The following is a 21885-nucleotide window of genomic DNA, read 5'->3' as shown; positions in this document are numbered from 1 at the left end:
AACCTATCAAAAGGAGGCCTTTCTGCTGATTTGTCCATGTGTCATTGGGATTATGATTGTTTGACAAGGAAATCTGTGTAGCTCTTAAAAGAAAATCTATTTCTTTTCACATGAGAAGTTTCTGCTTTATTAACAGCACTCTTTCATTGTTGTGGTCCATTTCAGCTGGGATTTTATGTCTTGTTGTAGTCACATTTTAAAGTTTATTTATCTGGAATTTCAGTAGAACCTGAGTTCTGTTCATTTAATTCATGCTAAAAACTGGTAATCTTTTTTTTTGTTTGTTTTGATGCAAAATTACAATACAGCTACTTTTTTAATAGTGCATTTTTGCAGAGATTTTGTTCTTCCTTTCTCCATTCATCTTCAGACAGATGCACACAGACTGTTGCTTAAATGCAGGGTTGTCAACCTCACTAAATGAATATATGAAAATTTTATACAGTCTTCAGGTTGTAGTTCTGAGATATTTTCCAAAGAGATCTCACAGTTACTTCATAGAATCACAGAATCAGCCAGGTTGGAAGGGACCTCTGAGATCGTCAAGTCCAACCCTTGATCCACTACTTCCATGTTTACTAGACCATGGCACTAAGGGCCACATCCAGTCTCATCTTAAAAACTTCAGGGACAGAGAATCCACCACTTCCCGGGGCAGCCCATTCCAGTGCCTGATTACCCTCTCTGTAAAGAATTTCTTCCTAATATCCAACCTAAACCTCCCCTGGCAGAGCTTAAGACCATGCCCTCTTGTCTTACAGATAGCTGCCTGGGAGAAGAGACCAACCCCCACCTGGCTACAACCTCCTTTCAGGGAGTTGTAGAGAGTGATGAGGTCTCCCCTGAGCCTCCTCTTCTCCAGGCTGAACAACCCCAGCTCCCTCAGCCACTCCTCAGAGGACTTGTGCTCCAGTCCCTTCACCAACCTTGTTGCTCTTCTCTGGACCCACTCCAGCACCTCAATATCCTTCCTGAACTGAGGGGCCCAGAACTGGACACAGTACTCCAGGTGTGGCCTCACCAGCACGGAGTACAGGGGAAGAATCACTTCCCTGGTCCTGCTGGCCACACTGTTCCTGATCCAGGCCAGGATGCCATTGGCCTTCTTGGCCACCTGGGCACACTGCTGGCTCATGTTCAACTTCCTGTCAGTCCAAACTCCCAGGTCCCTTTCTGCCTGGCTGCTCTCCAGCCACTCTGTCCCCAGCCTGTAGCACTGTGTGGGGTTGTTGTGACCCCAAGGTTGTTGGCCTTGTTGAACGCCATCCTGTTGGAATCAGCCCAACTCTCCAGTCTGTCCAGGTCCCTCTGCAGAGCCATCCTCCATGCCCGTCTGGCATCTATTTTACCCTGGCAACTTTGTCCTGAAATTTAGAGGAATAAATATTTTTTCCGCATCCTTAAAACCTGCCCAATTCTACGGAATACTTTTCAGGGTAAATATGCTAAATTAATTTTGTCAGTAATGCTTTCTTTTATTCAAAAACTGAAGCTAGATTGGTGGTCTGTTGAGAAAAGTATGCTAGTTTAGATTGCTCTGTACTTGATTAGTTCTTTGGCGCAATGGTAGAGCCAGGATATTGTCTGAATCCCCACCTTGCCCTAATTAATTTCTGCCACAAGAATGTTTGGAGAGATTCTGATGCCTTGCGTAAGAAAAAAAAAGGTTTTTGCTAATGAGATAATTGCTTCCATTTGATGTCACTCCTCATCCTGCAGGATCTCACAGCATTTTGCAAATTCACATATTAGCTCTTGGAACTGTTTGGTGCAGTGGTGCAAAGCTTCCACTCCCTGGCTGAAATCTGGCATCTCTGTGGCAGTGAAAAGGCACTTTGACTTTTGATGTAATTTGGAAGATGTACGTTAAGGAAACACTGCAGTTATTCAAGTTGAAAGTTAGACTGGATTACAAGAATGTTGTTGTAAGTGTCCTGTATCCACAAGAATCACCTGTTTGGCACAGGCTCAGAAAATGCAGAATACTGAGTAAGAATCCTGGTATCCAGCACATGGGAGACCACTGACCTAAATTGCCATCTTCTGCTTGTTCTGAGATAGCAAAGAAGAAGACAAGGTAGTGATGCTAGAAATTTTCCTCTCTTTGTTATTGACAGTTTATTGTATTGAAAGGTAAGGAAAAGGACCAGTCTTGCATAATTTCAAGAGGTGATTTTTCTGAAATGAATTGTTCCAAGTGTGAATAATCTTATCTGTTAAAAAAAAAAAAAGCATTTTAACTTGGCGTGAATTTCGCTCACCTCTGTTTCCAAGCTTGCTTAAATTCTCTCTTAATTTTAGAATTTGATATATTTAGAAATCTTTTTACTGGGAAAATGTGAACAGTTACTTCTTTACATGTTTTTAGAATAACCTAAATAATCTGTATTTTTCTGTACTCGGACAAGAAGTTTCTTGTCTTTGTCTTGTCTGTATAGTTCCTTTCCAAGTATTTTTCCAATTTACAAGATAATTTTGAAACTGTAAACAATGAATCCTAACACAGTACTTTGACTGCTGCTGTTGTCACATTGAATATTATCATTTTCTTATTTCTTCACTCTGTAAATAAAATACAACTTTAAAAAAACCTGAAATTTTATATGAGCTCTGAAATTCCATGTTCAGCTGCATACTCAAAATAGCTTCTTTGTCACACAGATTCATCCTGAACCAATTTTGTTGGAAAAGACTTCTGAGATCATGGAGTCCAACCTTTGACTGAACACCACCATGTCAATTAGACCATGGCACTGAGTGCCATGTCCAGTCTTTCCTTAAATGCCTTCAAGAACAGCTTAAATGCCTTCCACCACCTCCCTGGGCAGTCCATTCCAATGTCTAATCATCCTTTCTGTGAAGAAATTGCTCCTAATGTCCAAGCTGAGCCTCCCCTTACACAGTCCTTTTCTGATATCAGAAAAATCAACACTGTCTCATAGTTACTCAATACCCATTTTATGAAGTCAATCTGACTAATACCTATGTCTCAGTTGCTTCAAGTATTTCTTCTTCATACCAGTGCCATTGTTTATCCTTATCTCGCTTGTATTCTGATTTTCATTATGTTAGTTTGTGTGGACTTGGTCGGAGTAACATTAGGAAAAAGTTGTGTGCACTTATATGTTGTCTCTAAGGCTTGCTTAATTGTGTTAGAGAGTAAATTGCTGTATCTGTTCTCTTCACTGTGAAGTACTACTGCATCTGGATGTATGTCACAGCAGTTTTAATAATTAACTACAGTAAAAATAGTTTCAGAGATGAGCTGATTTGAACTCCCATTCATCTCAGTGTTTCCTCATTCACATTTGCTCCTTTTTGCTTCTTCTGCTATTTCTCATTTAGCTGTGGTGTATTGCTGTAGGCTGAGTGCTTGCTGCAAATCCATTGTTGGATTCAGCATTTTTTGGTTTCCATGGTAATGAGCATGGCAAAAAAAATCTTTATGAAATACAATAAAAATAGGCACAAGCAAGAGCTTGTGTCTGCTTCTTTTTTAACTCAGTAAAATGTTCCTGATGGTGAATGCTCATGATATATTCTGGCCCTTCAGCAGTGGAAACTTGATTTGCAGAGATCTGGAAAAATCATAAAGCTCTGCTTTTGTTAATTAGTTATGCATTTGAAGTGCAAGTGTTCTGATATTGTTATTGAATAGATTTCCATGGGAGAGTAAAACAGAGACTCTACTGACAGTGGAAAAAGTGCTAAAGATGAGTCAGTCAATCATTACCGAAGTATAAATGCTGGCTCTACGCAGGCTTTAATGATATCTGTGTAAAGGAGCAAATCCGAAGATTTTCTTTCAGTTAATGCATAAAGAGTACTGATTTTGCATCCTTTTTATAAACTAAGGAATGATGAAAAGATAAGAGACTGATAGTGCTGTAATGATTTTTTTTTTCATCCATGCTTGTTCTGTTGTGTGGTTACTACAGAATCACAGAATCTGCTGAATTGGAAGGGAACCACAAGGATCATCAACTCCAACCCTTATCCCTGCACAGGACCATCCCCAGGAGTCACACCATGTGCCTGAGAGTACTGTCCAAACACTTCTTGAACTCTCTGAGACTTGGTGCTGTGACCACTTCCCTGGGGAGCCAACCACCTTCCAGCACTCAACCACCTTCTGGGTGAAGAATCTTTCTAATATACAACCTAAACGTCCCCTGACACAACTACAGGCCATTCCCTCGGGTTCTGTCACTGGTTTCCATATATCCATTCAAAATTTTTATCAGTATAAAGATACAATAAAGTAGAGTTCAAAGTATTGGAAACAAATGAGCATAGGGAGTATTAGTAAGTACCAGGGACACACAGGTTGTGTAGCTGCTCTTTTCTCTAACCCCTTGTTCCATGTTTACATCTCTAAGCAACAACAGTATACCTTGCATTTTAGGAAGTAATTGTATTTTTCAAAATATTCTCAAACTAATTTTGGGGGAAGAGGAAGAAGAATTGGTGTAATGCTAAAATTCTGGATCTCTCTCCACCCATAGTATTTTATTCAATCATCCACTCTTGGAAAACAAATAAACAAAAAAGACACCCACAAAAAAGTCTCCCGAAAACACCTATTAGAATGTCTTTGAATATTCTACAGTACAAAAGCATTTTTAAGTAACATTTTCTTCTGTGTCATTTAAAGAGCTAAACTAATATGTTTTCTTTCTTTTGTGAATATGTTTTGTGCCAATATTTCCAGCTGTTTCCACAATTTCAAATCTGTGGTCTGAAACTTAAACTATGTCTATTGTTTCACAAAGCTGTGTGTGCATGTCAAGCTCAGTTAACTGTACACTGTCAAACTTTATGTTAAAAAGGCTTTTAGTCATAAAGAGACTTTAGAAATAGTAGGAGTTTTAAACAGATTTTTGTATTGTAAATTGACTCTAGATGTACACTAAAATACATACAGAAGACTCAGGATGAGAATGGTTGCACACCTGGGTCAGTAAGAATTTTCCTCACAGATTTTTATAGAATCATAGAATATCCTGAGTCGAAAGTGAACCACAGGGGTCACTGAGTCCTACTCCTGGCCCTGCACAGGACAACCCCAAGAATCACACCATATGCCCAAGAGTGTGTCCAAGTGCTTCTGGAACTCTGTCAGGCTTAGTGCTGTGACCACTTCCCTGGGGAGCCTGTTCCTTCCCTCTGGGTGAAAAACCTTTTCCTAATGCCCAACTTGAACCTCCCCTGACACAGCTTCGTGCCATTTCCTTGAGTCTTGTCAGTGGTCACCAAAGAGAAGAGATCAGTGCCTGCACCTCTGCTTCCCCTCATGAGGAAGTTGTAGACTGCAATGAGGTTTCCCCTCAGGCTTCTTTTCTTCAGTTTAAACATGACAAGTGACCTCAGGTCCTCATATGGCCTCCCTCTAGGCCCTTCACTATCTTTGTAGCTCTCCTTTCAGCACTTTGTGTCTTTCTTACGTTGTGGTGCTCAAAACTGCACACAGCCAGCGCTCAGGGTGAGGCCACACCAATGCAGAGCAGAGCAGGACAGTCACCTCCCTTGACTGGCTCATGATGCTGTGCCTGGATGCACAACTTATTTTTATAGGTGCTCCCTAATAATGCATAATTTGTTAACTGAATTTTTTAAAGCAACATAGAAGATTTTGAATTGTGCACTTTAAATGTGGATTTAAAATTTCACTTGTGAAGCTGTTTAGCATATGGATGGTATATAAATTAAGCTAGTCTTGTGCTGATGTTTCATTTCATTGTTCTCTTCTGACATCAGCGTATCAGACTTGTGGAACAGTACACTGTGACAATGTGTTTAGGTTGAAACAATTACAGATAATAAGAGTGGTAAATGTCATGATATACAAGTGTTAGTGAAATATGGTTTTAATTATTACTTTGCTTTGTGTCGTATTTCATCCCTTGAAGCCAGCAATACCCTCAAGATGCTTTAGCCCATTTATGGAATTTCTCCACTCCCAACTAATTAACTGTAATTAATACATTGCCAAAAAGTTGGAATTGCTTAGTTTTGTCCTAGTTGCATTCATTACTGGTATATTAAAAAGATGTAACTTAATTTTATTGAAAAGTAAATTCCTTCAAGCTAATTTTTTCTGATTTTTTTTCTTCCATTCTGAAGCAAAGTAAAAATATATAGGTTTTTTTAAAATCTGTATGTTACTCACATTAGTAGAAAATAGTTTCTGTTGTACCAGAAAATTTTCCTTAAAAATAAAACCAAAAAAAAGGAGCAATTTTGGTAATAAATATTTGGAATCGAGAATTACTAGGCCATTTCTGGGTTTATTGGCACTTTATCTCTGGACCTCTTTAACTGAGAGATTACTGCATTTTATATATTTTGGAGCTAGAGTTCCCTACTCCTTTATACTTTCTGTTGAACTTTTTTGTATCTTGTTTATTTAAAGACTATAGGTAATTTCTGAATAATTTAAAAATATTCCAAAGTGTCTTTATGAAACCCCTTTCTAAGTTATTCTGTCATCTTGTGTCTCTTTTTTTGTAACTCAAAGTGCTTAAAGACTACTGTAGAGAACTATAACAATTAAATTGCTTTTCTAAGTGGGCTGACAAACTGACAAAAATTACTAATTTAAATAATGTAAAAGTGATAACTATGATTTTTGTAAGATATCTGTGTGTGTTAGTAATACAATACAGATGTGTCATGCTGATGAATTCCTTGAATATCACTGATGCACTATAAAACAAGAATAGAAACTAAAAATGTATCCTTCATCTGTTTTATTAAACTTCTTGAGGAAACTAATAAAAAAAAAGAAGTCAAATATTGAAGCACTCTCATTTGGTTCTTCTTTAACTCAGATTTTTACATTCTCGACAATTTTGATTTCTTGAATCCTGGAGGAGACTGGAAATTACTGGTATCTTCGAAACATGAATTTGCAGGCACATGGTTAAATTTGACACAGCGGAAGGGTTATTTCAGCTTTTGTAAAGGAAAGCTTATGTATTGCAGAGCTAGTTGTCATTCTCTAAGGAGTTAATTGGCATCTTATTTGAGGTTGCTGAAGCTGATAACAACCTACTTGCATATCAAGATGTTCCACAGAAGCTTTTACTAAAGACTCTTTAAGGAAACTTAAAAGATTTGGGATAAGAGTAAGTATTTACCAGAGTAGATTACTTGTTAGAAGATAAGGAACAAGGTAAAGTGCGTGACCAGTTCTCTTAGCAGTAAACCACTAGTGGAGTTTCACGATGGCCTGTGTTGAGACTTGCGCTGTTATTTTGTTCATAAATAATTTGGAACAGGAAGTGGAGTTACCCAATTTTTTTCTGTGTAGTAGAGATGAGGGCTGACTAAGAAGGTTTTTAGAAGAATGTTATGATAAAATTCATAGGTAAGTGCAGATAAATGATCAACCGTTTTGTCCTCCTTTACGAAGTTTTGTAAAACTTCCACACGCGACATGACTTATTGGTGGGAAGATGTGAGAAGAGATGTGGTGGAGCATTTTGAAGAGCTGAGAAGGTGGTTTTGCACTCCCTTTTCAGTGAGAACAACAGAGCATGTGATGAAAAGAGTGATGAATCAGATGTGCCCTGATGCAGCTGCTAAAAAATACTACTATTCAAAAAATAATTGGGTGAATTTCAGGATTCCTGTGATTCACTGAATACTGTTAAGGCAGTCACTTCTGTTTCAGTGTGTCCCTCAGGGAGTTTTTATTTTAGGGATTTCCGAAGCCAGAATAATAGCTTTATATGAGGCCAAGGGAGTATTCTGGGAAAGTAAGAAGATATGATTGCCTTGTTCTTGCTGTTGGCTATTCGCTCTTTAATAGAGACTGGATACTGTTCCTGCTTTTCTACCTGTGGAAAAGCTCCCTACTCAGTTTTTTCCTTAATAGGATTCTTATAATCGCTACTTATAGGAAGCTGAACTGCTTGGGAAGGGTGTGTTGAGAGAATAATGTCTTTTCTAGGTGAATGAAAAGTGGACAAACTTTTTTTTGTTTTTTTTTTGTCTGGTGGTTTTTTGTTTTTTGTTTTTTGTTTTCCTGCAAGGCTTGTGAGGCACCATGAGACTTTGCTATTTTTGTGCAGGTAACTGGAGAAAAAGATAGAGGGAATCACATAAGGAATACAGAGAGGTTCATAGTTACTACCATCCTTTTTTGATGATGCAGCAACCAACACAGACACGGAATTTGAAGAGTCATGAGTTTATTAACTTGTTTCCATACTCTAAAGGTTTGTCACTGGAAGGTCAATGATGTCTTTTGGTGAAGCCTCCCTCAACTCCATCAAAAATTTTTTTTATACATGTAACTTCTCATTCATTTAATTAACAATGTAAAGGTTTAGGAAGATACTTGCAGCACCTAATTTAATTCATCTGTGCTTATAAAATGTTTATTTACTTATGTAACACTTTGCTGGATACCTACAATTTGGCATAAGCTTCTTGGAACAGTTTTTGATTTCTCGTCCATTCTGAACCTACCTAACTAATACAGTTGTATTATTCTGGATAAGACTGTTGAGATGTAAGGTTTAATTAATAAAAAGCAAATCTGTTACCGCTTAAACGTATGATTTCTTTAAGGCTAATTAAGGATGTATTTTCTTTTTTAATTACTACAGTGTACAGACTATGACCTGGATTATGGAACTGAATGTTTGCATCTGGCTCTGAAATACTGTAAAACAAATGCCAAACTTGTTGAAGGAACAGCTGACCTCTGGAAGGTAAAGGCAATAATATATAGTTTTTATATATTGTTTAAAATTAATAAAATTTGCATATTATCATAAAAATTCAGATGTGTTTTCAGTTGTAAGTTAGGCTTTTCTCTTTCAAATTTTTTAATTGTTTTTGTATTATCATGACTCCTTTTTAGAACTTGTTTTTGTAGACAGACTTGGGCAGATGTTACTAGAGATAACCAATGAAGACAGTATTTTTCTTTAAGTAGGAAAACCAACTAGGTACTTGAATAACCTGACAATCTGTAAAACTATAAATCCATAATCTCCAAAACTAAGAACATTCTTTTATGGTATGAGCTTTCTCCTGCTATTTCTATAACTTTTGTCTATTTTTCTCAACTTTTCCTATGAGGATATCACTCTTTCTCTGATGCCGAATACCTGGCTGTCACCGATTTGATTTTTAGAGCAGTTCATTACATTCAGTAACAGTGTAATATTTAAGATTTCTTGAAAAAATCTTCTAAAAATTTTTAAACATCATTCACCTTGTTTGGTAATCTGTAGGTTCCTGATGACTAACAAAGGAGGTGTCTGTAAAGGTGCCAAAGTATACATCCCTGCTGCTTGAAAGTATTGCATTTCATTGTTTTGAATGGTGGGACATTATTCTTTCTCAGTACCTGTTGTGTCATGCAATTTTTAAGAGTTTATTTTATTTTATTCATTAGCACATTGAAGGATCTGGAAGCAGCTCAAATCACTCCATCTATCTTTGACGGTAAATTTACTCCAAAGGGACATGATTTCTAATAGTATGACCATAAATCTTACAAAGAAAGGTAATTTCCTGAGTCTGCAATGCAAATTTCCTGTGCAATTTAACAGCAAAATTTACTTGTGCATTGGTTGCATACATAAACTTCTTTCCATGTTTTGCTGGGACATAGTCTTTCTGAAACAGTATATGGTCTCTTTTCCTATTTATTCTTCTAAGGGAGAGATTATGTCATGCATATTTACATGACATAATTTTTTGGGTGGTTTCATTGTTCTCATTGTAAGGCATGGTACTTACATGAAGGATAACAAGATACACCAATAATGTTCACTTAGTTCTTTATAATGTTCATTTCTCTGTGGCCCTTCCCCACCCTTCCTCTTCCGTTCTTTGGGCCGAACAAGCCAAGTTCTCTCATACCATCTTAACACCCCTCTGCTGGGCTTCCTTTCGTTCCTCTTTGTGTTTGATTTTTCTCTCCCCTATCCAATTGAAGAGGGGAGTGACAGAGTGGCTTTGATGGGCACCTGGCATCCAGCCAAGGTCACCCACCAAAGAGTCTCAGTGTTAACAGTATCGTTCAGAGTGTGACAGTAGCAAGGGCACCCATTTCTGTGCAGATCCTGTGCTGCAGGTGGTGCAGAGCAGTGAATATGCCATATACGATATGCACAAAGATGCTGGTGCTGTGTCATTAAAGTTACCTGTACCTTTTAATACCCTATTCCATCTCTTATTTTGTAGCTAAAAGTCATTGGTGTCTTCTGCTGCTTGTGGAGACATTAAAAGTCAAAGGCACAAAAATGAAAAGTCTGTGAAATATTAGATTGTTTCTGCAGAAAATACTTTTATGAGATTAGAGACTATGGAGGAAGATAGCTGCTTCTTTTCGAATAGCACCCAGGTGCTGGTCACTCTGTTCCGAGGTTTTTGGCAGGTGACTTGAAGCAGTACCATTAAGGAAGAGAACAGTTGTGCTCAGTCTGTGCAGTTTGACAAAGTGCACAAGACTACCACTTTTCTCAAATGGTCCTTGCCTATAAAATGGTTAGGAACTGTTGCTGTTTGTTACTAATCACGTTTCAGAAACACAACTGTCTTTCCTTAGCTGTGTAATAACGTAATTTGTAATATATGTTTGTTTTTTTCTGTTAGGTTTTTCAATGCTAAGATAAATGATATTTCATAAGCCAAGAACTGATGTGCTCTCAGTGGCCTCAGTCTTATTTTTTCAACATGAGGCAAAAGGATATTCCATCCAGATAAATAAGAACTGAAATACCTAAGCATTGTTCAGTTGAGGTTTCAGAGGATGTGTAACTGAAAATCTGTTGTCAATTAATAGATGGAGGAGAGTTTCTAAAGTTCAAGTATTACAAACCAGTTTCGTCCTATGAGGATCTTGAATCTTTAAAGAGCAGATCAGATATTTGTAAGAATTCAGTGTACAACCTACATAACATTAAATGACTCAAACCTGTGGGAAAAACCTGTGTATGCTTATATATTGTCTTCTTGAATTAGTACTGATTATTGTACCTGAGGAGTGTCTACTTGTACATTAGGAAAAGCAACATTTCAAAGTCACTGTTGGAGTTAAAGCAAGACATAGTGTGTTTACTTTCTGAGAACAAATTGCAAAATTAAAATAATTCTTTGTAGTGACAACAACCAAGCAGGAACATTCAAATTACTTCAGCGTTATAAATATTTATATGTTCTATTTTAAAAGTAGTTATTATATAGCTATTTATAAGATATTGGGATCAGGATGGCAAAAAAGGGAAACAGAATGAGAATATCAACACCACATTTTCAGTTTCTCTGTGCTTGGCACCTTTGAAGCAAAATTACCTTAAATATTCTGGGGCAATATGCTCTTTAAGTATGAAATCAACAGAATGTGTTTGTTGGACTCTAATATATAGGTGTGTATAACACAGATGAAAAAAATCAGTGTAAGAACATTTTTAAAACATTGATACGGATTTATAGACAATGCTGACAGAGCGAAAAATCCTCACCATTTGTAAAAAACATGATTATTTTATAATCCTACAAAAATATTCCATACGAAGGAGATCTGTATGATATCTTAGTATAAGAGAGGGGAAAACTTAATTAAGGTAAAATGCAATACATTTTGTGTATGTGTGATCATAACTTTATTGTATTTGTTCAGTAAAGAGTTATATTTTTGCATTTACTATGCAGTTTTGTAAATCTGAAGTGTTCATCAAGCTAAATTAGTATGAAGAAGACTTTTAAATATTGAATAGGAATAACTTTGGGGAACTTTTAAAAGAACATCTTCCTAGATAGTGAAAACTTGCAGTCTGGCCGTTGAGAGAGAAGGGTACATGGGAAAACAAAACAAACAAAACCTATCTCATCATTTTGAGGCTTTATTAAATAGATAGATTGTTTGTTATACAGAAAAGTAGTGATATGTTTAATAAGTAAGACTATTCTGCCTTTGCTAAATAAGCAGGTCATGTTTTCATGTTCTGTGACAGTGAGGTATTTGTGTTGAGTTCTAGTATTTGGTCTAGTGATATTCTGGATTGCAGCAACAACATTCTGAAAATCTTGGAACATTGGATGTTCAAGAGGAAAAAATGAAAAATAGTATTGTCACATGAGCAGTGAGAATCCAAGTTAGAAGCCTGTGAATTTGATATTGACCAACAAAACAAAAAGGGTGTTCTTCTATGGGCAAAACTTGATTAATAAAGAGTTAAGGGACTAATGTAATTAATGTCAACCAACATGGAATTTACTTATTTTGTGAAATTAACTGCAAGACTTAATTACAAGATTATAATTTTACTGATAACATGGTAATGCTGATACAACGCACAGTTTGCAGAAGTTTGACTTCTTACTGCATTGCATCTTAATTATAGGATGACTAATTTTACTGGTTCTCATTAAACAGATGAAACATTAGATAATTGAAAAGTTTCAAAAGATAATTCTCACCATGTACAGTTCTGCAGAAACTGTTATTGTCTCTAAGGTATTTAACATCTGTCTGATAAACTTTTCAGACAAAGATTTAAGGATTTGTAAATAAAAATATAATTGATCAGAAACAACCTATTGGTAAGGATTGTTTAGTAAACAGTTTAAACAAAAAATGTGCTTTTCATTGCAGCCAAATACATAGGAGTGTTTTTAGAAACAAACCAAGTATAGATCATATTTAGAGAATAGTTCTTGGAGAGCAGTGACTTTGAAAGTAGTGTAGGAATCACAGAGGAGAGCAAGTTTCCACTGTGTGTGGGCAAAATACCTTATGTCAGCCATTGATATAGAAACAAGAATATGAAATTAGAGATGTTCTAATATTACAAGTCCATCTAGAATACTGTAGTAAAATCCAGACTCAAGCTCTGAGCAACTGTTGATAAATAAGGAACTTTCAGAGACAAGCATGAAAAAAAAAAGATTAAATTTTATAAGTATGTAGAGATTTAGATTAGTAATGTGATAGAAGAAAAGCAAAAATGGATGAGGTAGAAATCTGTCTTCTTCAAAGAGAAATCCTATGCATCATTTTTCTTGCTTCCCCCCCCGTGATGTTTTGCACCTCGCCTGTGAAGAGTGGATTATGCTGCCTTACTTTGTGGTATAGAGTGTCAATTAAAGTATTCTTCCTCACTGATTTGGTTAAATCTAAATTGCTTCCAGCTGGAGTGAACCTCGAATGCAAATCCGCTTTAGTGGAACTAGAGGTAAAGCAGTACAGCTGCCCAGGACAATTAACTGTTGTGTTGACTAATCTCCTAAATTGTTTGAAGCACATTCAAACTAAAATAATCAGTGGTTTGAGTTAAACCAAAGGGTTTATATGCCATGGTTGTCTGCCTTTTTGAATAAGTATCAGCTAAATTGCAAGAACATGTCTTAATCAACACAGGAAAATCCAGAGGCATTATGAATATCCGCAAGTTAAGAGAAACTGTGGTTTGATTTAGCATCTTAGTCATTATTGGAAGGGGTGTAGAGAATCTCTCCTTCTCTGACTGGTAAATGGTGGTCACCTGTGCTGTCTGGCAGGATTTTTCTGTTACCTTTACTGTTTTCTTGAAGCTTAACCTGAAATTAGCTTGTAGGATCAAAGATAATAAAAGGAATACATATGGAGAATGGGATATGGTCTCCAATGATTTATTTCTTTAAAAAGTATTTGCTGATGTCTGGCTCAGAATTTCAGAGGGGATTTTTTTTGAAGGTTCATTCTTGCATTTTATTATTTTCTGCTGTTTTCTTCAAAACTGTACCTAAAATTACTGCTTAAAAGTACTTTTGCACCTCAAAGAGATTGTGAACCTTAGAGTACGTAAGACCACCTCTGATAGACCTTAGTTTTGTTTCTTGAAAGGTTTTTAGTTGATAATCTGTTACACTTTACTGAAAGTTCAGTGTAAAAGCACTCTAGAAACTTAATAGAAAGAAAATTTGCAACAAAATTGGTCACTCCTTATCCTTAAAATTAATTTCAAGACATTGATTCTTCCCAACAGTAAGTAGACATGTAAATGTTTGTATGTAAACTCAGACACATAAGATTTCTTAGGCTAGATTCATTCTCTGGCTGCTTCCTCTGCAGGACAAACTGTATGGAAGTAAGTTAGTTTTTAATTTTAAAAGAATATGATGCCTTGGGAAAGTGATGAGGAAGGTAATATTATTTGTCTGTTTCTAACTACAATACAGAGCTTCATTTATGAGATCAAAAGGAAAGTGGTTACAAGAATCTTTATGGTAAAATCAAATAATCACTTATTTGGAGACTAAGATGCTGATACCTACAATGGTGTCCTTCTGCTGTAAGATTTAATTTGCAGCACTAGAGCTCTTGGAATCCTCTGCAGGACATTTTGAGGAAAAAAGTTGTTCAGACTAGAGAAACAAATGCAGAAAATCCAATAAAATTTTATTTAACATAAATGGGAGTTACAGTCAAACCAAATACAAATATTAAAGAGTTATGTCAGTTCAAGTCACAGCATGTCATTGTGAAGACATTGCTAGCAAAGACTGGTAATGTCTTGGGTAGATGCTGTCTTTAATTTTACATTATTTTATTTGCAAAGCCTATTGCTGGGACTGTCAATCGCCATGAGGGTACAAAGGCAAGTATCAAAGGTGTTTTTTACAAGTACCAAGTAAACACTCAGCGTCTTATTGTCCATCTAACTTGATCTGATGAATACCTTCGAGAAGATCTTGCTAGTTTTTAATTCTCTGACAAAACTCTCCTTGTAGTCTCACTGACTCCCACTGATTAATTGGACTCTCATTAACAGTAACTGTCTTGCACTACTGAAAAATTGCACCTCTATTAGTAAAAATAATAACTAGATTGCTCCTTGGTTGTCATTTGTATGATCTCGAGTCCTATTAAAAATGAAATTTTTTTGCAATAAAACTAGAGGAGAATGAATGTGTGAAAATAGATGCATTATCATGTGTTCATGATTCTTCAAAGAACTGAAAATAGTTTTAGGTTTCAAATGAGTTCTAAGCAGATCTAATTATTTAAAAAAGGATTTCCTCAAGTTTCCAGTAATTTTGGCAACCTCTGTTCTCATAACTTGCCCATGATATTTTACCAAAATTAAGAAATTGACAATATCATTTGTTTATAGTATTTAAAATGTAAAGAACTGCCTCCAGGGCATTGTTTTATTGGTTTTGCATTCCTTCCTGCTGTGTTAAAACTAATGAGGCTTGTCTGTCCTTTAGGTGACCTACAAGCGGGATCTGTATGCAGCTGAATCGATTATTAAGGGTATGTGTTTGTCCTTGTGACTGTCAGTTTGCATATTTCTGAGTCTAATTAAGAATCTTGTGTGCTGTAATTTGAAATGTCCTTAAGAAACGTTTTATGATGGATGAAATGTGCTGAGGCAAGTTGTTTTAGCTTGTTCACTGAAATACTTGTATTATGCATATTTACCTTTATTTACTTCTCTTAGAATAGAGAACCTTATAAAAAGCTGTGTATATTACAGTCAAACAGAGATAAATTTTGAATGGCTTTATAAGGAATAAACAATTTATTTTTTTCTTTACTTTGCAGATCAATTCTGAATATGTTCCATCTTTCTAAGCTAGGTAGTAGACTGAAAATTAAACATTAACTCTTTAGGGCTCTTCACTGTCTTACACACAGCCAGTTATTACCTAAATTAATACAGCAACTACATGATATTAAGGTATTTCATTAATTTATAAGTATTTTGTTGAACTGGTTTTTAATCTTTTTTTTGTACTGGTAACAGTGGTTTCATAGCAGTTTAACATAAAGACTGGATTTAGCCTTTATCTAGATTGTTTTTAGAGTGAGTCAGTATAGAAAGGAAGAATTGTCGAGTACTGCATGTATAACGAGCACACCGATGGTTATTGTAAACTGATAGGCAGTGATTCAAGGGACCGCAGAACTGATGAAGAGAAAGGACTTACCCTGGGATTAAAAATACCTTTCCAGAGAAAAGAATGTAGTTCATATTTAAGAAAACTAGAGCAAAACCTGTGTACTCTTAGGACATGGTGAGTGACTGGCTCACTGACACCTAAGTGAACATCGTTCGCTTCGGTGTCTCATCTGTTGTTACAAGCTTAGCTTCTGATTTGGGTAAATTATACCATGCTGAGATCAGCTCTGTCACTACAGACAAACTAGAAAGCCTAAACAGAGCTCAGACATTGCTGTGGTATTCTCTTAGGCTGCTTATCTAGACCTCCAGGTATGCGACAGGTTTGAAGCTTCTGGTTATTACAGTGGTCAAAGACTACATATTATATGCATTGTTAGAACTACCTGACTGAATTTTATAGGCACAAAAGAAGATAGGGCTAGGAAGCCTTGGAAGTTCTGGTTCTGACAGGAAAGGAAGAGCTTCTATCTTCATAGCTGGAAGCCTGGAATTTTTGAAAATGTTTTGTGTAGGATTGTTAGCGATTCCACACTCTTAGCTTTCAAGCTCAGGATTTCCGAACATATTGAAGACAAGAAGGTGACTAGGATTAGTTTACATGAATTTACAAAGCAGAAATTATCCCTGACAAACCTTCTGCAATGAAATATAGAAATAATTGGAGAGCAGTGGATATGGTTTGTCTTGACTTCAGCAAGGCTTTTGACACTATCTCCCATGGCATTCTCATTGACAAGCTGATGAAGTACAGATCAGAAAAGTAGACATGGATTGAAACTGGCTGAACTGCCAGGCTCAAAGAGTAAATTCCAGCTGGAGCCCAGTTACTAGTGGTCTACTCTAGGGATCAACACCAGTTAAAATCTTCACTGATGATCTGAATGATAGGGCAGAGCACACCCTCATCAAGTCTGTAGATGATGTAATATTGGGAGGAGCAGTTGATAGACCAAGTGACTGTGCTGCCATTCGGAAGGACCTTGACAAGCTGGAGAAGTGGGTGAACAGGAGTCTCGTGAAATGCAGCAAGGGGAAATGCAAACTCCTACCCTTTGGAAACACCATTACAGGCTGGAGACTGACCATCTGCAAGGCAGTTCTGCACAAAAGGCCCTGGGAGGTCCTGGTGGAAAGCAAATTGAAGAGGAGCTGGCAGTGTGCTCCTGGGGCAAAGAAGGCCAACAGCTCCCTGGGCTACAGTAGAGCAGAGCATGACCAGCAGGTTGAGGAAGCTGATCCTTCCCCGCTGCTCAGCACTGGTGAGGTCACATCTGGAGTGTCGGGTTCCCTCATCAGGAAAGACATGGTCATTCTAGAGACAGTCGTGCAAAGGGCCATCATGATGATTAAGGTAGTGGAACGTCTGTCATATGAGGAGATGCTGTGAGAGCATGGACTGCTCTGTCTGGAGAAGAGAAGGCTCAGGGGGATCATAACGAACGTGTACAAATACGAGATGGGGCAGAGTGAAGAAGATGAAGCCAGACCCTTTCTCAGTGGTGTTCAAAAAATTATAAATTTGAAACAAGTGAATTTCCATGTTTCTGTATACACAAAGGCTTCAGTAATCTCATAGGTCATTAAAGGAGATTAGTTATAATTTATTTTAAAATTAAGATATATTCCAAGCAGGTTTTCTAAAACTGCTTGTGTAGAAAATGAGAATGCAGCTTATTTGAATGAAAGGAACATTCACTAACTGTTTCTGGAGAAAAAATGCTGTAAATGACCAGACATTCTCTTCATAGATACATATTTTATATGTGTATTTCATCATGTTATCACATTTTTTGTTTTCGCTGAAGCCAGTACAGTCTTTTCCAGCTGATGGTTATAATAAAAAGTTTGTGTAGTTTAAAGTTAAAATGAAGACCTTCATGGTGGCCAATCAGGTTAATCCCTTACTTGATCTCTACTTATCCAGTGTTCTGTTGCTGTAGCAGCATGCAATATATCTACTTCAGTTACCACAGTAGTTCTATTATGCCTGGTGTCTGTGAAAAACTGTACTTTAAGATCACTGAAGTTTAGACTTGCTTCTTGCTGCATTGCATGAGTTCAGGAAGGAGAAGCTGCACATGTTCTTTTCTCCTTATGCAAACAGTATAATGAGTCCTCTGTAGCAAATTAGGACACTGCATAACAGACTTATGTTACATAATTAGTTATCTTTAATGGGGTTTTGAAATGGCACCATTAGTACTCCAAGACTGCAGTTTGAGAGTTGTGCCTTATCTATTTTGTGCCCTTTAAAAGACTTCAAATACCAGATCTTCATGTGGTTATAACATGACTTATTTTGGTAGTGGGCAGTTGAACCATGCAAATAATATTAGACAGGTGCTTTATTCACAGTTCATGCCCCACTTAAAGCTTATTTAGGGGGACAACGTATTTTTGGTACTTTTGAGCATCATTCTTATGTACCCTCATGTGGCTGTGGCATCATCCACAACTTCTCCAGGCAACCTGTTTCAGTGCCTCAACACCCTCACAGTAAAGAATTTCTTCTTAATATGTAATGTAAACCTACTCTCAGGTTTGAAGCCATTCCCACTTGTTCTGTCACTACATGCACTCCTACTTGTCATTCCCCTTTTGTGCCATGTAGAGAGCCTGAAGGAGAAGTCCTGCATGACTCTGTGAAGCTGAGTTGCAAAGTACCAGGTCTTGGAAGAGCACCTTGCCTGGTGCCAAGGCTCTCAGGAGATGTCCCAGAAACTAAATGTATGGGCTAGGAGGGTGTAGGGTGCAAAGGGGTCTGGCCTCACACCAGATCCACACTACTGTTGCAGTCTTCACAACTGATTTCTTTCTTACTAAGTTACCCAATTTACTGTGCTGGATGCACATTTTATCACTGGATGAATTCAGTAGTGATGAGGAACTTTTGAGTGTACACATCTAATTTTTTGACTACAATTCCAAATTTTATGTAATCTACAGTTTATATTTACTAGTCATTGAAACTTTTGGTTTCCTTCAACAGTTCAACAACTTTGAGCTTGCTAAACTTGACTCAGATGGAAATAAGAAAAACATACATACCTAAATACATTTTTGTACTTTAGATATTTATATGTATGTATATCATTCTTATTAAGGCAATACAAAGAAACATTTCACTAATGTAAATAGACTAATGAGTTGTTTTTCTTTTGAGACTGTTTTCTTAAAACATTTCTTAATAATTTGTTAACTTCCTCAAGTCTTTTTTATAACCGTATTATGAAAGTCTGAATCCTAACATCCTTTGTTTTATAAACAGCAAATGTAATACTTTTATTTAGTTAAGCAGGTATAAACTTGTAGAGTATGCAGACAAGGTGGCACACGCCTATTTTTAATAGTCTTGAAGTAAGAAAACATTGTCTTACAATAAGCATGACTCATCTAGAAAGGTAGTTAGGATCAGGTTAATACAAAACATCCTAAAAAAATTCCATTAGGACTACTGCCCTCAGGGTAGGTATCTTTGAACTCTAGTTCCAACATGTAAACTTTAAATGATACTTCTCAGTAGAAGTTTATAACTTACAGTTTGACTCACCGTCCTTCTCCTTTTCTTAAGGGCCCTTCTTTTTCAATGACTTTTTCACAAGAGACTTCACTTACAGATTGGATATTTTGCCCTCACATGTGGCTAAAGAAGTGTCTGTTGATGTAGGTACAATTATGTTTTTGCAAGTGCCAAGAAAAATATCTTAATGCCTTCAAACTGTTTATAGTTCTTGAGAACTACATATTATGATTTGGGTTCTGTGAAGAAACCATGTGATTTTTTATAAAAATAAAAATTGAGGTAAGCGTTGTTTATCAAAGGACAGAGTTCTTACCTGAGGTAGACTGCATTTTCATGGGCATGCTCATGAACTGGTGGCTGTTCTCTGCTGTGAGGCAAAGAAATAGACTGTCAGGTGGGGAAATGCTCCTTGGAATAGTTACTGTCAGGAGGAAATAACCTCCTTTCTTATCTTCTACCACAAAATCTTCCTTTCTTTCTTGTATACAAATATTGGTTGGGGCAGTGTCAAGTCTGACACTTAGTTTCTGAGGCTACAGAAACATGTGGAATGGGTAAAAAAAAATTTTAGATATTTTTGGTTACCTATGTTGTTTGGATAACAGTTTAAACTCATTCTGTTGAGCTTGAATGAACTAAATGCTCGGCATTATTTCATTTTTCTTGGGTTTACAGTGGTAGCATCTGATATGGTTTGAAGCTGGCTCCCTGCCAAGTCTCCAAACCTTACCACAAGAAGTCCCCCCTCCCCCCAAACCTCAGAGAGAAGAGGGAGAAAAACAACCAAGAAAACCCAAAATGAGAGAGAGAGCTAAAGCAATATATATAAATATATTTACACTTATGTTACAATTATATACAATTGAAATATATACAATTTCACAGGGGAAAGGGAAGGGGGAAGGGAAAAGGAACAAAACCAAAATAAAATATATATATATCCCAATCAGTAGCCCGAGATCTAGTAACTAAAGAGTTAGCAAAGAAATATCCCACCACTCTCCTTGGGACAACCGAGAGTCGCTCCGGGACGATCGCCGGCAACCTCCGTCTCCCAAGGTCGACAAGGCCTTACCAGGCCTCGCTCCCCAACACGGCAAACTCAACAGCAGGGAACCTGCACCTCCAAGCTGCTGGAAGGAGAGAGAGCGAAGGCCTTCCCTCCTTTCTTCTTATAGTCTGGATTACATAAAAATCGTAGGGAATACTGGGTAAATCTGGACCCTTCCTTGGTTACAGACTGGTCACCAAGGAAGGCCCAGACCAAACTACCACACATCTGATAACAAAGATGTTTCTAAGGATGCCAGGGGGAACCATATTGAATTTCCAGACCAGTCAAGCCATTGCTATGTAGAAAGTGAAAATGGAATTCTAGTAAATTAATTTACTTCTTTGAATTCATTGCAAACTTCAAAATTTTGATAAATAGGATGTGCTTCCAAAATAATAGGAATGGTAACGGCAGACCAAGAATGATGTGGAATGAGCATATGTATGCAAAACCAAGTGTATGTATACAAACCTATGTGCAATAAGGAGAAAAAAATTATGTTTGTAGGATAAAACCTATTTACCATTCAGATGCATTTTTTTTTCTTATGACTTTAATTCCCTAGGATATGATACTTATGATCTTTATTGAAACAAAGTATTATTTTAATTGCTGCTTGTTTGTGGCATGCTTTTCAGGGTAAATCTTTAAGTCTTGCATTACAGTGCACTTAATACGCTATCTAACTAAGGTAGTTAGTTCCATAAAGATGCACACAATTTATAATTGGGTAGGATGGTAGGATAAAGACTGTGGCAGGTGTTGCCAAATAATAATGTGATCTAAAGCTTTCAAGATATCAAAGAGGGGCATGGAAAACTTGAAAATTAATTTTTCTGATGGAGTTAAAAAAGAAAGGGATGTGTAGTGGAACACATTCTGGAATTCTCTATCAAATTTAGCTTTAATGAAAAAAAAATTCCTGATAGGGAAATTTAGTGCTTAAATTTGGCAGTGCAGGGTTTTAACTATTTTTTATATTATGCAAAAAATATACTCTGAGTGGATGTTAAAAGTGATGGATGAGATCAAATGTGATACGCTTAAATAGGGAGCATTATTCCATAATCGGGTACATCTGGAAAGAAGGTGAGAGTTAATGGGAGAGGAGTATTGGAAGAGGAGGTTTCCAGGGAAATAATAGGTTTAAACTAAGTTGAGGACAAGGAAGCCAAAGCAAGGTAGAGAGTTTGATATGGAATGCAATAGTGAGAAAAGAACAAAAAAAATGGTTTGGTGGATGAAAAGGAAGTTATGGTAGAAAGTAGGGAAGTAGAACAGTGGTGCATTGTAGGGGGACAAGAGGTAGTAGACAAAAACTGAACCAAGTGAAGTTCCAACTCAAGAAAAAGGAAAAACTCTTCCACCATGAGGACAATTAAGCAATGAACAGG

At 36.8% G+C, this 21885-nt stretch overlaps 1 protein-coding gene across 4 annotated transcripts in view; it reads left to right on the top strand.

Annotated features, from left to right (window-relative positions):
• The window catches only part of ISPD (isoprenoid synthase domain containing), a 111452-nt gene that overhangs the window by 31406 nt on the left and 58161 nt on the right, over window positions 1-21885 (top strand). For all 4 annotated transcript variants that reach the window (XM_027639283.1, XM_027639281.1, XM_027639280.1 and 1 more), the window contains exons 4-5: window positions 8616-8720; window positions 15217-15262. In XM_027639283.1, the coding sequence (XP_027495084.1) occupies window positions 8616-8720; window positions 15217-15262 (151 nt within the window). The remainder of the gene's footprint in view (window positions 1-8615; window positions 8721-15216; window positions 15263-21885) is intronic.

The sequence above is a fragment of the Corapipo altera genome, unplaced genomic scaffold, assembly GCF_003945725.1.
Source record: "Corapipo altera isolate COAL_440 unplaced genomic scaffold, ASM394572v1 44, whole genome shotgun sequence".
Taxonomy (NCBI): Eukaryota; Metazoa; Chordata; class Aves; order Passeriformes; family Pipridae; genus Corapipo; species Corapipo altera.
This window is presented reverse-complemented; position numbering and strand designations above follow the sequence as displayed.